This window comes from Triticum aestivum, chromosome 5D (genome assembly GCF_018294505.1).
Source record: "Triticum aestivum cultivar Chinese Spring chromosome 5D, IWGSC CS RefSeq v2.1, whole genome shotgun sequence".
Taxonomy (NCBI): Eukaryota; Viridiplantae; Streptophyta; class Magnoliopsida; order Poales; family Poaceae; genus Triticum; species Triticum aestivum.
The window spans coordinates 49389375-49403398 of NC_057808.1; the positions used below are offsets into that span (position 1 = coordinate 49389375).

A 14024-nucleotide genomic window follows, 5' to 3' on the forward strand; every position below is an offset into this window, starting at 1 on the left:
GCTAGCTCATGAGAAACCATTATATTTCCTTCTCAAAGGAGCTTATGACACACTGCTAAGAAAATTATTTGTACCATATTTTAGAATCAAAATAAGATAAATAATGGACTAGTATTTGTTCGTTTCCATATTATACCTTGCGATGCAATTAAATTGTATAGTGATGCATCTCCAACACTAGCACCACCTAATTAACATCCATCCCTATTGCTCTGCCTTTTGGAGCAGATGAAGCTTTCTCATGGTCAGCTCATCGTAGAGGATACATGTGAACATATGGTTTGGTAATTGGTACTTTAGAAGTTTAGGAGTCCATATAGTTTGGTAATTGGTACTTTAGGAGTAATAGTTTTTCTCTGATTGAAAAATATGGTTTGCTAGCAACTAACTGAACAATCAACTGCATCTTCGTTTTTAGTATAAAAACTTCTGCTAGGTGGTATCATATTGCATCATTCGTCAATTTGGTGATGTGCATGTTCTGAATCTATGTCTAACTAAATCCTTGTGTATTTTACCTTTGTCTCACTAATAATGTCATGTGCTTTACAAGATCTGGCCCAGGAGACAAAAAGGTTACTACCAATCCTTTCATCATATTGGACCAACTTCATTTAATCCTTCATCCATTGCTTCTTTGTGTCGACGCCTGAAGTTATTCTTGAATGCTTTGTCATGGCGCTCCAGCTTGTTACTTGAGTTCATAGGTAGCTATTGTGCTGAGCTGAGTCTTTTGGACTAGAGCTGTCTCCCCTTTTTGCCATCAGTGATTGCTGCTTCATCATTTTTTCTTGCTAGGTTGACCACATGCTAGATACTAATCCTCAGGTAAGAGCTGAGAGGTAGATTCTCAAAGCTGTTTTTTTGCCTTTGATATTTCAAGTTCTCAAGGCTAAACAATCCTGTGATTTTGTGTTCGTAGAGTAAGGAAATGCAGAAACTAACATGCTACAAGGCATCAGAGCTGAAGGGTTGCATTATAGCCATACAAGATTTGCTGCTCAATAGAAAGGGTCCATCTTTACCACCAATTCGAGACAAAAGTATAAGCAACACAAGGTATGCGCAACTCCAACAATTATGTGATATTTCTCTGATATTTTTATGCTGATAATGTTAATCTAATTCTCTAATCATTTGGAACAATTCAAATGTGTATCAAAGATGCTTCCTCTTGTAGATGCTGGAACAATTATGCATTTTAGAGTGTTGGAAGGCTAAACATCCTCTTCTTGTGTAGAATTGTAGTTATGTACAATATCTTAGAACATTATGCCTTGTTGGTCTGTTTGGCCACATATTTGTAGTGTTTATATATGGTAATTCATTGCCTTCTCCGATTCTTTTTCTTCCGATATGTTACATTTAAGTGCGCTTACAGTACCTACGACCTACCTTTCTACCAATGGGTTGTACTAGACATATGCCTAAATATCATAGCTTGCATAAATAATCATGATGATGCTTGTTTTTCGCTATTTAACTATCATCATCTCTATAGCATGCTAGTGTAACATTCTTTGTTGAATCAAAATCCTAGAGATCTGAGTCATTTCCAACGAATGATCTGAGTCATTTTCTATGATCTATGTTCGACAAAATGAAATGCTGGAACTCCTACTTTTTGGAATTAAAATCTTTTGAATTAAGATATTGTAGCTTTATCTCTTCCCCTAGCTCTTCACTAGCAAGGGTTGACATAAGTTCATACTCGTTGCCGAAGTACTGTGGATTTCTCATGCCTCTTAGTAGTATAATTCTGTCCTTGTATACTCTATTTTTGCTTTTGTGTCAATTCAAGAAGCATCACTAGCATGAATACTAGATAGCTCATGAGAAATTATTCTTTTTTATTCTTATCAAAGGAGCTTATGACACACTACCTAAAAAACTTTTGTATCATATTTAAGACTCAAAGTAAGATAAATAAATGGACCAATAATTGTTCATTGCCATGTTGTACTGTGCAATGCAATTTAATTGTGTAGTGTTGTGTCTCCAACAGTAGCTCACCCTAAATCCACCTATGCTGCTATGCCTTTTGGAGCAGACAAAGCTTTCTCATGGTCGGCTCATCACAGAGGATACATGTGGATATGGGTTAACCTTTTGCTTTGATTTCAGTTTGATTGTTACTTCGAGCCATTCTGCTTGCAATTCAATCTATTTGATTCTATATGGTTTGGTAATGGGTACTTTAGGAGTCTAGTTTGTCTCTGATTGATAGAGATGGTCTGCTAGCAACTGACTGAATAATCAACTACAACTTTATTTTTGATAGGAAAACTACAACACGCTGGTATCATATTATGTCATGTGTTAATTTTGTGATGTGTAAAGTACAGTGTTAGGGCCTACTATAAATGTAAAAATGGTTAGTTCATTACTATAATTTCAAAGGGTTGTAGCATTTTTGAGGGACATAGGGCTGTAGTCATGTATTACCGACATATTGACTGACATAGTGTTGTAAAGTTATCTTCGGGGATAGATAGTGTTGGATGCCTTACAATATATTGTGCACTATATCTCAATTATCTTACTAAAGGAGCATATACCCTAATACTTCATAGCGAGCTTTGATTGTTTCAAGAAAAGTTACATGATGTAATGGGACCAATTAGCCTTTTCAGTAGTTGACCAACCGATGCCTGAAAGGCTGAAGCACAAGTAAACTGGAAATTTACTTGATTTTGAATGCACAGTGTACCCAAGTTCGGTTGGACCAGCTTTGCCCCCGCAGTTAGTTAGTTGTTCATCTTTGAGCTTGAAAGGTGAATTTTGCTCAGTTTGGAAATAACTTGAGCCACCTACCACTTTTGTCTCCCCAAGAATGGTTTGTAAACCGATATGAATCAGTGATGTTGCATTGTTATTTTGGGTGTGAGCACCTACTGTGTGGTAGCCGGTTACCATTTCTGCTCAAACTGTGAGGCACTAACAGTGTTGTTTATCTCTCTCAATTCATTTTCTGTTTTCATCTCTTTGTTCTTCACATGTCTCCTTTTCTTAACTTGCTTGTGTCCGAATTCATTCTGGTCATCTCCTTTGTTCCCTGGATCTTGTTGATCTTCTTTGTAGCGGTTCATCAACATCGCTACAAAAGGGGAACATGTTGTCACAACTCCAGTTAGGAGGAATAATCCCCCAAAACTTTCAAAAGTGATAGCGCCTGAACCATCGAGTGTGCCATCATTTTCATGGCTATTTTGATCTATCCATTTCTTTTCAAAGTGAATGATAATATCTCCTCCTGTTATGTTGAGTATCGCCCTTGACATCTCAACACATAGTGGAGAATTCTTGGGAAGCGCCTAATTAGCAAAGAGATAATTGTTATAAGATGCGCATGCTAACATATAATGTCCCACTAACAACATCGACTCAGTAAAATCCTAAAAACTTTTTTTTCTGATATAATATGCAGCTAATATGATGGTTCTACTATTTAGCAGTACCATACCCCTCAGCTAATCGTGCCAAAAGTTGCTTAAATAGCACAAAATCCAGTAAACCCTGTCAGGCTTAGTTTGTGATTATTGTGGAGCATTATGTACTTTACTTTTAAAGTTGGTGTAAAAAGGTTGTGAAATGTCTATTGATCTGTTTGGTAAATCAAATTAGAGTTAGATGAAGTATTATCAATAGTTGATCTCCCACATGAGATCTCATATGTTTTGAAATGCAAATATGCTATTTGATTTAGAAAAAGAGAGATAGTCAAACACCTAGGTATCCAAAAATAAACCAATCGACAGAGACTATTTATCATAATGCATCACAATTCCAAAAAGAGCCTCAGTGTGATAAGTTAGAAATATTAGCTCATGTTAATGTTTCCGATAGTAAACATATGGATCTATGTTGTTATATGTGATTGTTTCACCAAGCATCTTGTATATGTTGTCGTGTATTATAGCTAAATTTATTAAAAGGGGTATTGTGTTCATTTTGCTATTTATTTTCTTATCTGCTGTACCGAGTTGGTTGCAACAATTCTTGTCGTAAAATTTCATCATTCCATTGGGACGCTATTAGATAATCATACTATCTATTTATCTTTAATTTTTGCAACATATATTTATATATTTACAAGTATGAATTTTAAACTGCAATCTTGTGATGATATGACACTAGAAGAGAATAGCGAGTTTAGTTAAACTTACAAATGCAAAACCTGCACTCTTGTAAATAGGCCCCACCATTGCGTAACCTTTGTTGTACTTTGCGAGAAACAATTTGATGTATGGGATGTCAAGTACAACCGCAACAATGCTTCCATTAGAAAGAGCACTATAGAAATCTTCAAGTGTTGCATAGGACTTGAGCTTAGATGTATCAAAACCAATTTCCACTAGTAGACCCTCTATATAAGAACCTTGGTGGAACCCTACATATTCTCCATTCTTTTGGAGTTCCTGGACATCATTCACTGTTGGTGAAAGCTTATGTACAGTAAGCATTGATGCAAAGCTTGCTGTATAACTTGCTGCAAGTACCAAAAGTACAACCATCCATACACGCAAAACAATTCTAGGTAGAAAGCATTCCAGCTTTTCCTCTGTAGAAATAACAATCATTCTTTATTAAGACACAGAAGAAATTTGAAAGATGGAACAATGCAATGCACGACATTTCAGGACTTGCTAGAAAGTATATGCAAATTTCTTTAGATGATTAATTCAAGTTATGCCATTAATTTTTAACTAATTCAAACATCGGATAATGTCCATAATTTTCTCTGTAGTGAAGTGCAATTAATAAGAACATGTGCATTGCTGAATTTCTGTTCAGAAAACACAAACTTGGGTTAGCTCACCCCCCCTGATTCTTCGTATTGTGTTTATTGAGCATTATTAAGTAGAAAGATCAAGTTTTTGTGTTGTTGAATTTTTAAAATAAAATTATCTACGATAGATTCCTAGAGATGTTTAGTCAGCTCAATGTAGTAATTTTTCAATGATTACTCTTAGTTTGATATAGTGCAACACATGCTTTGTCTATGTGACTAAAATAATTGTTCAAAATTCTATGAAGATCTAAGAAACTGCAACAGTACTCAACTCTCTTCTAAAATGGAGAATATTGTAGTCGCCAGTTGTTTGAGCGAAAAGGGACCATGCACATGTTCACTGCCATTTAGATACTCCAGCAGCCAGACAACAACTCCCGTGTACATAAATAATATGATGCTGCCAATCCACATCTCGGTGCTCAATGGTTTCAAGAAAAGCCACACATCCTTCATCACGTTTTCCTTCACTGGAACAATCATCCCTACTCCGGATTCTGTGTATGGTACAGTGAAGTCGACATATAATGATCTGTTGTATCTTATAGTAATATCTGCAACCGCTATATCGTATTCCTGCAATGACACTAGTCAGACTTTTATATTTGAGAAAAAGGTGAATAACTATATTTTATGATTGACTAAACAATATAAGCCCAGTTGTCAACAAAGAGAATATCTTAGCAATATAGACTTTTGGTTTGCTTTGGGAAAGAAAACTAGAGTGAGCATTTATGGTTGGCCTCCTTTTGTCTATACTTGAAGTAATTGTGGCGTGAAAGTAGAACAAAACACTGTAATGAAAATGCAGAACAAATTCAATACATAGTAAAATATTTGAGCTACTAGAGTTATTTCTTCACAATGAAATGTATGCAACTTTAGTTTTTTCACACAGAAAATTGAGAAATTTCCCTTTGTAAAGTATTTCTTACCTGAAGATAAACATGATAAACAAAATCATTGTAGCTCCTTGTATCAGTTGTGTCAAATTCTAGGTACTCATAAGAAAGTGGAAAAGGTAGCCTCTTTACCGCCTCCTCAAATATATCAACTGTAAGGCCGCTCACTGTTGTTGCATTTTTGACAGGATCTTTGTATGTCTTTATGAACTCCGGAATTTTGCTGGAGCGCACACCAACTCTAAGCTTCTTGCCAACGGCAGGAATTTCCCAGCCCATTGGTATTTTGGTTGACTCTCCAGGCCAAATTACAGGATTTAGATCATGCATTGACTGTTGTCCTGTTTTTTTGAAGCCATCTTGCTTTAACTGTCGTGAAAGTCCACTTTTCATAGTCCAAAACCCAATTTCTCTCCAACCTCTTCCAACAACATTTATTATCTGGAACACATAAGCTTTATGTTGTTGTCTATATGTAAGGTCAAACTCACCACTGAAACCTTTGAACTTATTTTGTACAATTGTCTTTAAGAGTTCATGACCCTTAGTGGAAATAGTCATGGATTCCAAGCATGTGGAGTTTTTAATGGACAATAGTGGCTTATTTGTGGTATTGGATACTCCAACCTTTTCTGCTGCTCGTGCCAATGCCCATATCGTATCATAGCCCCATAGCCCAACAATGCTTAGTTTATTGGAGGGTGATTCATCTGGGTTATCCTGCAAGTACATTTTGTTCCACCTTTTGGATAAGTTATCAAGTTCTTGCGATCTGGAAACATGATACCTTACTCCAAGAACACCATTCATTGCCTTAATGACTCTTGGATTGAGTGTGTCCATGATGTTTGCCACTCCACTTGTGGTAATCCACGCAAATCCTTGGTTCATCATCCCTAGCTCTTTTGCCTTCATAAAAAGAAGGGAAGTCATAGTGGATGACATATGAACAATAAATACCCTTGTTTGCATTGCCATCAACTCAATGAGTTTTTTTATAATGGTCTCACTTGTTGCCGATGATGGGATGACACTGCGATATGGAACACGAACATCAATTTTTTGAAGTGCATCAGTGAGGTATGGTACAATGCCTCTCCCATAGTCAGTGTCATCATATACTGCCACTACTTCTCTCCATCCATAGGCTTGTACGAGCGAGGCAATGCTATTCACCTGAGCCGAGTCATCTGGTGTCGCTTGTACAAAATATGGCATACTATCACAAGTGAGAGAGGGGCTTGTTGCTGTGAATGATACTATGGGGACTTGGGTTATATTTCCAAGTTTGGATATGAACACAACTTCTGATGATTTCTGGGGACCAATGATGGCTTGCACTTTGTAATTCTCTAGCAATTCAATAGCTTTGGGAAGGGCAGAACAAAGAAAATGATGGTCAAATAATATATATGGAATAATCTGTAGTGCTCAACAACATAATCAACTATTTCAAAATTGGAAAAAGGTTACGAAAAACTTAGTTTTGGACCTTCCAGTTTTATGAGTCAATACTCTAATTTAAAATCTTGCCTCTATACTCCCCAGACATAACAAATAGCCAAATAATGTCACAAGAAGCTGATATTTGACAACACAAACATGTCCAAGGAAATACAAAATCTGAACTCTTATTAGGAAACACAATAGGGAAAGAGACCCTGCTATTTTTCCACATATATTAAAAATATAAGGGTAATAGTGTAACACCCAAACACTTCTTACTCCCTCGGATCCAAAATAAGTGTCGCAGTGTTGAACAGGGGTTAGTTTAAAACCCAACACCTATTATGGATCAGAGATAGTATTTGTTTTCCTCATACTTGGATGACCTGTATGGACTTGGTTAGTGCTTTATCTATAAAGTGGGCGAATACCTATTTTCTGAACAAAATAGTGTAACACCATGGAGAGATATTTACTCCCTCCGCCCCAAAATACATTCCATATTCGTTAGTCAAACTCCATATAGTTTGAGATGTCATTCTTCAATGTCCCCCTTGTGCTCTGTAGGGCAACTCAGGCGGCGATTTGGCTATATCTATAAAGCAGGGTGAAAGCCAATTCTCTAAACTTTATAAAGTTTGACTAAGTTTATAGGAAAAATATATTGACATTCACAATACCAAATCAATATCATTAGATCTATAGTGAAATATATTGCCATATTGTATTTATTTCGTATTGCAAATGTTTATATATTTTGAATATAATTTTAGTCAAACTTAACAAATTTTAGCTTAAGACAAAACCAATATGCAATGCATTTTGGACCAGAGGGATTACAAGCAGATTGTATTCAAAATGCAAGATACAAGTCAAAAGTATGAACCTGCCCAATCAGAAATGCCAGAGCCAAGTTTCTGAGGTATTCTAACTATTAGCAAACTTATACGAAATGGCATGAGTAAAATGTACTCCTTTCGTTGCACTTTTTCTATGAAAATGCAAACCTTGCATTTCGTTACATAGGTAGAAAGAACTCATGTATTTTGTTACCTCTCATCTCACAACTGGTTCTAGATTGTTATGGATGTTGATTGCCGTGTATTTTGACTTTCCGATTTCAAACCTTGAATTTAAATTTCATATTATGATATTCTATTGATAGTACAAAATTACAATCAGAAGAAAATGCATTTAAATAGCAATCTAAATTCCAATTGCATCTAGATTATATAACATAATCCATGCATTGTTGGATTAATTGTTGGCTGGTGCATGTCTTTGTACAGGAAAAGTATGCCATATGTTTTTCCATCAAGGTACTAATTTTCTATTTCCTATGGAATTATATCATTAACGTGTGGAGGTTTTGAATACATGCTTTTAGTGACACATTAACAACGAAGGGGTTCTAGTTTTTTGCTTATAAATTGAGAGTGTGGAGAGCTTGAACATGTTTTAATTTCAATTTTGAGGCCATACTATAATAGGGGATTTCTTGATTGAGTCAGTTAGGAGAAATTAATATGTCACTCAAGAATGGGGTTTCAACTAGAAATAAACCACCTTCTTTATTAAAAAACACCTTTTCTGTATTGTGGTTTTCATACATCTTGCATCTAGTCTAAGATCTCTCAACTATTCCCAACTAAACGGGAAGCATCAGAAACATCATATTTTCCAATTAAAAAGAGATGATGGCTCGGTAGTAAATGATGCTGGATTCAAACATAACATCACCAACTATTATAATGGTTTTTTTGGTTCGTCTGAGCACAACAATATTATGATGTCTAAAGCTTTTGGGGAAGATATCCCTCAACTTTTCGTGGCAGAAAATAAATTCCTCAGTGCTCCTTGCATGAAAAGTGGGGTTTGGGATGCTGTCTCTTGGATAGGACAAAATAAAGCCCTTGGACCGGATGAATTGCCGGCCGAGTTTAGGTATTTTGGGAGGTAATCAAAGTTGACTTGATGGATCCGTTCCATGCATTTCATAGCAGTGACCTACCACTGTGTAATCTCAACTTTGGGGTAATTAAATCGCTTTCAAAATTTAAAGAGGCCATGTGAATTCAGAGGCTTATTAGTTTGCTACCAACATTTGGCAAAATTAAAAGCTGCCAACATTTGACAACCTTTTGTGAGATTGACAATGAAAATTGGTAACCAACCAATCTCTAGCCAAAATTTGGCAGATGCCAAAATCTGGTATGTCAACTTTTGGCGTCAAACCAATTAGGCTCTCAACACTTTAGACACATTTGCCTGCTAAACATGAGGTTCAAAGTATACACTAAAATGGCAACAAATAGAATATTAATCAGGCTGTTGATCACGTGGTTCGTCCAACTCAAATGATATTCATTAAGGGTAGAAACATTCTCGAAGAAATTCTATTTCTTCTCGAGACTGCTAGCGAGCTCCATCATATACGGGAGGAGTGATTTTTAAAATTGATTTGACAAAGAGTACCATAAATTTAAGTGACCTTTTCTTCTCCAGACCCTCTAGATGAAAGGATCTTCACCATCTTGCTGCAAGTTGGTGAAAAGGTTTATATCCGATGGAAGTGTTGGCACCGATGTTAGTAATAAATTAGAGCCATATTCCTAATAAAAAGGACCTATGTCAGGGGAGTCCTCTTTCCCTCTCTTTTTTAATGTAGTTGACCCAGAGAGCCAAGTCAGCGGATCTTATTAATGGGATGGTGCTTCATGTGGTGGATGGCGGATTATCTTTCTATAGTAACGCGGATGATGCCATCGTATTTATGGGTCTTGACATCCGAAAGGCAATGAAAGATAACCCTAAAACTAGCTTGGTACATTTGAGCAATTATCTGGTTTAGATACCATTTTCATAAAAGTAAGATATTCTACTTTAACGAGGCGCATGAAGCAGCTGATCAGTACACTAGATGAGCGTCTAGATATGACTAGTAGTTGGATAGTCAAGCAATTTATCCTTAGGCCTTATTCGGTTGAGTGTGAATCCGAGAGGATTGAAGGGGTTTGAGAGGGATTTAAACCCCTTATAAGGCCATCTTCAACGCCCGGGCGGCCCATATCCACCCCATATTTGGGCTGAATATGGGGTTGCCGGTCAGTCCAGGCGTTTGAGGGCCGTTCGAGGGGCCCGTCTGGGTTCAAATTTCATGACCGGGCAGCGACCGGGCGGCCTGCTCGGGGGTTTGAGATGGGTTTGAGGGGTCCGGTTGTAGATGCTTTTAGGCCAATGTATATGTATACGATCTCTTCCTTAGGCCAATTTTTATATTTACGAAGTAGTACTAGCATATAAAATCCTTTGATATTTCTGAATCCTGACGACGTAACGTACTGCCTAGTGCATACACACATACATACCTGCTGATGCGGCCTTGATGTCACTGCCCATGGAGTCCCTAACGTGGAGAACAAGCTTGGTGCTGTAGTTCCGGTGGGCCGCGTAGAAGTCTTGAACGGCCAGCAAAACGCTGGTTCGCGCCACCTTTCCCACCGGCGATCCCAGGTCGAGGATCACCCCGACATGGAATCCATCTGCTTTGCCGATGGTGTTTTGGGCAATGCCGAAATCGACAGCGAGTAACAAGAAGAGGACGATGGCCCCGCCGCGTGCTCTCTTCATCACACTTTTCTTCTGCTGAGATGCACTGATCGCACCCTCTTATATGCATCAAGGAGGACGCTGGTGGTCAAACTGGGAGTAGCGACTAGCGACTAGCGAGGTGGATTCGCTGATTTGTGACAGGTTAGTTGTTGTTTAACCTTGGTCACTGGACTTTGGGGTGTGTTCTATTCGCGGCCAAACTACGGGAAATTCAACCGGAGTTGCCTCTGGATAAATGAATTCCCGCATGCATGAGACGACAAGAGGGATCAAAGAGACACGGTACGAATCGGTCCATGGAACCTGTGCGCACACGTTCAACGCGGATTGACTTTGATCCTTAATTTGTCTGCGCAAACGAATGATCTTTTAAATCTGTGCAGTCATGTGAGAGCTCTTTTAAAAATCGTCAGTCAGGAATTATAAGTTCCTAAACACCATCAGAGGTGGGCGACAATTGGGAGGAACCAATACACCATGACGATATGAATCGCTTGAAAAATAAACGTATTTGTTCCGTTGCAAAGAAACTTGAACCCGACCTCGCGGGGTAGACGCGTGTGATGTGAATGGTGTTGGTCGTCCCGTCTACCTTCACACAGATATAGGACAAGACGCTTGGTGAGGCAGACCCGGTCCACAAGTCTATCCAACATCCAGCAGACCAGTACACGTCCTGAAGGGCCGGACATGCGAAAAGTTTGAATTTGAGAGGGGCCCACAACTTCCACGCCAACATGTGCCACTTGCATAAGACCATGCCCTCGAAGACCAGGCGATAGCCTATCCCGCAGGAGTGCAACTGATGTCCTACAAATGCACATAGTTGAGTTATAGCTTTTTTGAAGTAAAAGTATCAATTCGAGAGAGAGCTTTAGAAAATGACCTTTGACTCTTATAGAGGTTTATCAGAATGTGCCTATAAGTTAATTGCGATCAAAAGCAAACACGATGCCAAGGTGAAAATACTGCAAGAGCGCACAATAACTAAAACAAATAATAAGATAGTAATGAAAGTGATGAAATATGCAGTAGAGCTATTTAAGACGTACTCAGGGAGTCCAGATTGACCACTAGTGTGTACGTTACTTAATTATGCAAATGCACAATTCTGAGTTCAGATAACTAGTCCACTTTATATGTTTGTATGCGTGGATGGAGCCAAGTACAGATACATGCATACTACCACAACTCTATCCCATACCACTGTTCCTCTCTACTGGATAGAGGCAACAACGATTAAAGGGTCTCCCCATGGACACATCTAAATGCAGTCTCCGTTATTCCCCTATCTATGTTCGACGAACGAGGGTGATCAGTGATACGTTGCAAACATATTTTTATTATTATTTCATGCTATTATCATACCACTTTTAGATACTTTTTATAATATTTTATATTATTATTTTTGGACTAACCTATTAACTCAGTGCCCAGAGCCAGTTGTTGTTTTCTGCATGTTTTGGGATTTTTAGAAAATTCATATTTGCAAAGCTAAAAAATAGACATGGATTTACAAGGATTTATTTTGGAAAATAAGAGACCCAAGGGACCTGGATCCACCTGGAGAGGAGCTCCAGGGGCTTCAGACGGTTGCCCCATGCAGCCACCCTCCTAGAGGCATGACGGGCCCGTCTGGGAGCGGTGCAGGTCGGTTGTGGTTGCCCTTTGGAGGGTAGCTTGCCCAATAAGTCGTGGAACCACCATAAAAATTTCAGAATTTTCCAACTTTCAAATCTCCGTGGGTCGATAAAATGGTGAAACCTCCTAGATTTCGACGCAGAGAGACAGACAAAAAGTTCCAAGATCCAATCTCAAGGGTGCCTCTCGCACCCGGGAGGCCAAGAACACCACGGATCAGAGGGAGAAGCCTTCTCCCATCTAGGGAGAAGGCGTGGGAGAAGGCCAATGAAGAAGAAGAAGAAGAAGAAGGGGGCTCTCTCTCCCTCTCTTCCTGCGGCGCCGAAGTGCTGCCGGGAGAACCATCATCACCGTCATCATATTCATCAAGCATTCGCGAATACTAACAAGTTCATTAAGATAAAGTATGAAGTCCCTACCCGTGAGGATATAAAGAAGAGCCAAATAAAAATGAGCCAAAGAGCCAAAAAAGTCACAGAATAAACAGAGAGGGGGCACACTACTATCCTGTACACACATTTATGGTTCAAAGTAGCACCATGTATTTCATATAGAGAGTTTTCATATGTTTCATCATTATACTAGTGGGGATCTTTACGTTATAGAAGTTGGCTTGCATATTCCAATCACGAGCTTCCTCAAAACGCTTTAGGTCATGAGCAAGCAAGTTGAATGCACACCCCATTAGTTCATTTGTAGAGATTTCATACATTCATAGCCCTAGTGCATCCGTTGCATGGCAATCTCTACTCCTCACATCAATATCGACTGTAAGGCCTCTCCATTGCCTAATGGCCAGCTGCATTGCTGTGAGGCTTTCTTTATTTTTGACTTCTTTTAAAAACTCCATCATTATTCTATTTGCCATCTAAGTGCTAAGGTCAGAGCTCACGCTCAAGTATTGCGCGGGGTTTGGTAGTTGACTCGAGGCGAGTCTAGCTCAAGTACTTGGTCTTGCACCCGAGCTTGTTCATGATTTGATTGTCATTATGCTAGGAAGACCGAGCATACTATGTTTCTGTGATACACATGGTTGCTTTTGCTTTTTGTATGGAAACATATATTTGTAACATCTTTTATTCTTGGAAGGGAATGGTTTGTTTATCTATATGCTCTTTTATTACTTGTTCAATGTCAAACTATAGACAATTGTTGAATCACTTTTATCTTGTTTTCACAACACTATACATCATTTGATCAAGATTATGTAAGGTAACATTCAACATAAAAAATTGTTTTTGTTTATCATCAACCTACTCGAGGACGAGCACAGATTAAGCTTGCGAATGCTAATACGTATGAAACATATCTATAAATTTTGACTGCTTCATGCTATTATCATACCACTTTTAGATTATTTTTATAGAAATTTATATTATTTTACTAAACTAACCTATTAATTCAGTGCCTAGAGCCAGTTACTGTTTTATCATGTTGCTGGTTTTCCAAAAAATCCATATCGATGGAGCTAAAAAATACAAAGGGATTTACGAGGATTTATTCTAAAAAATAAGTGACCCAAGGGACCTGGACCCACATGGAGGGGAGCTCCGGGGAATCCATACGGTTGCACCATGCGACCACCCTCCTAGGGACGTGGTGGGCCTGTATGGGATCTGTAGAGTCCGATT

At 38.4% G+C, this 14024-nt stretch overlaps 1 protein-coding gene across 1 annotated transcript; it reads right to left on the reverse strand.

Moving 5' to 3' along the window:
* Nucleotides 1–2743: 2743 nt before the first annotated feature.
* On the reverse strand, nt 2744–10770 carry LOC123124274 (glutamate receptor 2.8). The gene is made up of 5 exons (XM_044544926.1): nt 10509–10770; nt 5728–7061; nt 5119–5368; nt 4167–4561; nt 2744–3314 (listed from the first exon to the last, which is right to left on the reverse strand). The coding sequence occupies exons 1-5, from the start codon at nt 10768–10770 to the stop codon at nt 2910–2912; spliced, it is 2646 nt and encodes an 881-aa protein (XP_044400861.1). The 3' UTR covers nt 2744–2909.
* Between the last annotated feature and the right edge of the window lie 3254 nt (nt 10771–14024).

Bases quoted from the DNA above. Each gene is read 5' to 3' on its own strand.
- LOC123124274 (XM_044544926.1), bottom strand. From the start codon at position 10,770: ATGAAGAGAGCACGCGGCGGGGCCATCGTCCTCTTCTTGTTACTCGCT. The intron at 5,369-5,727 runs GTAAGAAATACT...GTGTCATTGCAG, and splicing joins TTTATCATGTTTATCTTCAG to GAATACGATATAGCGGTTGC. The intron at 4,562-5,118 runs GTCCCTTTTCGC...TTATTTCTACAG, and splicing joins TGGCAGTGAACATGTGCATG to AGGAAAAGCTGGAATGCTTT.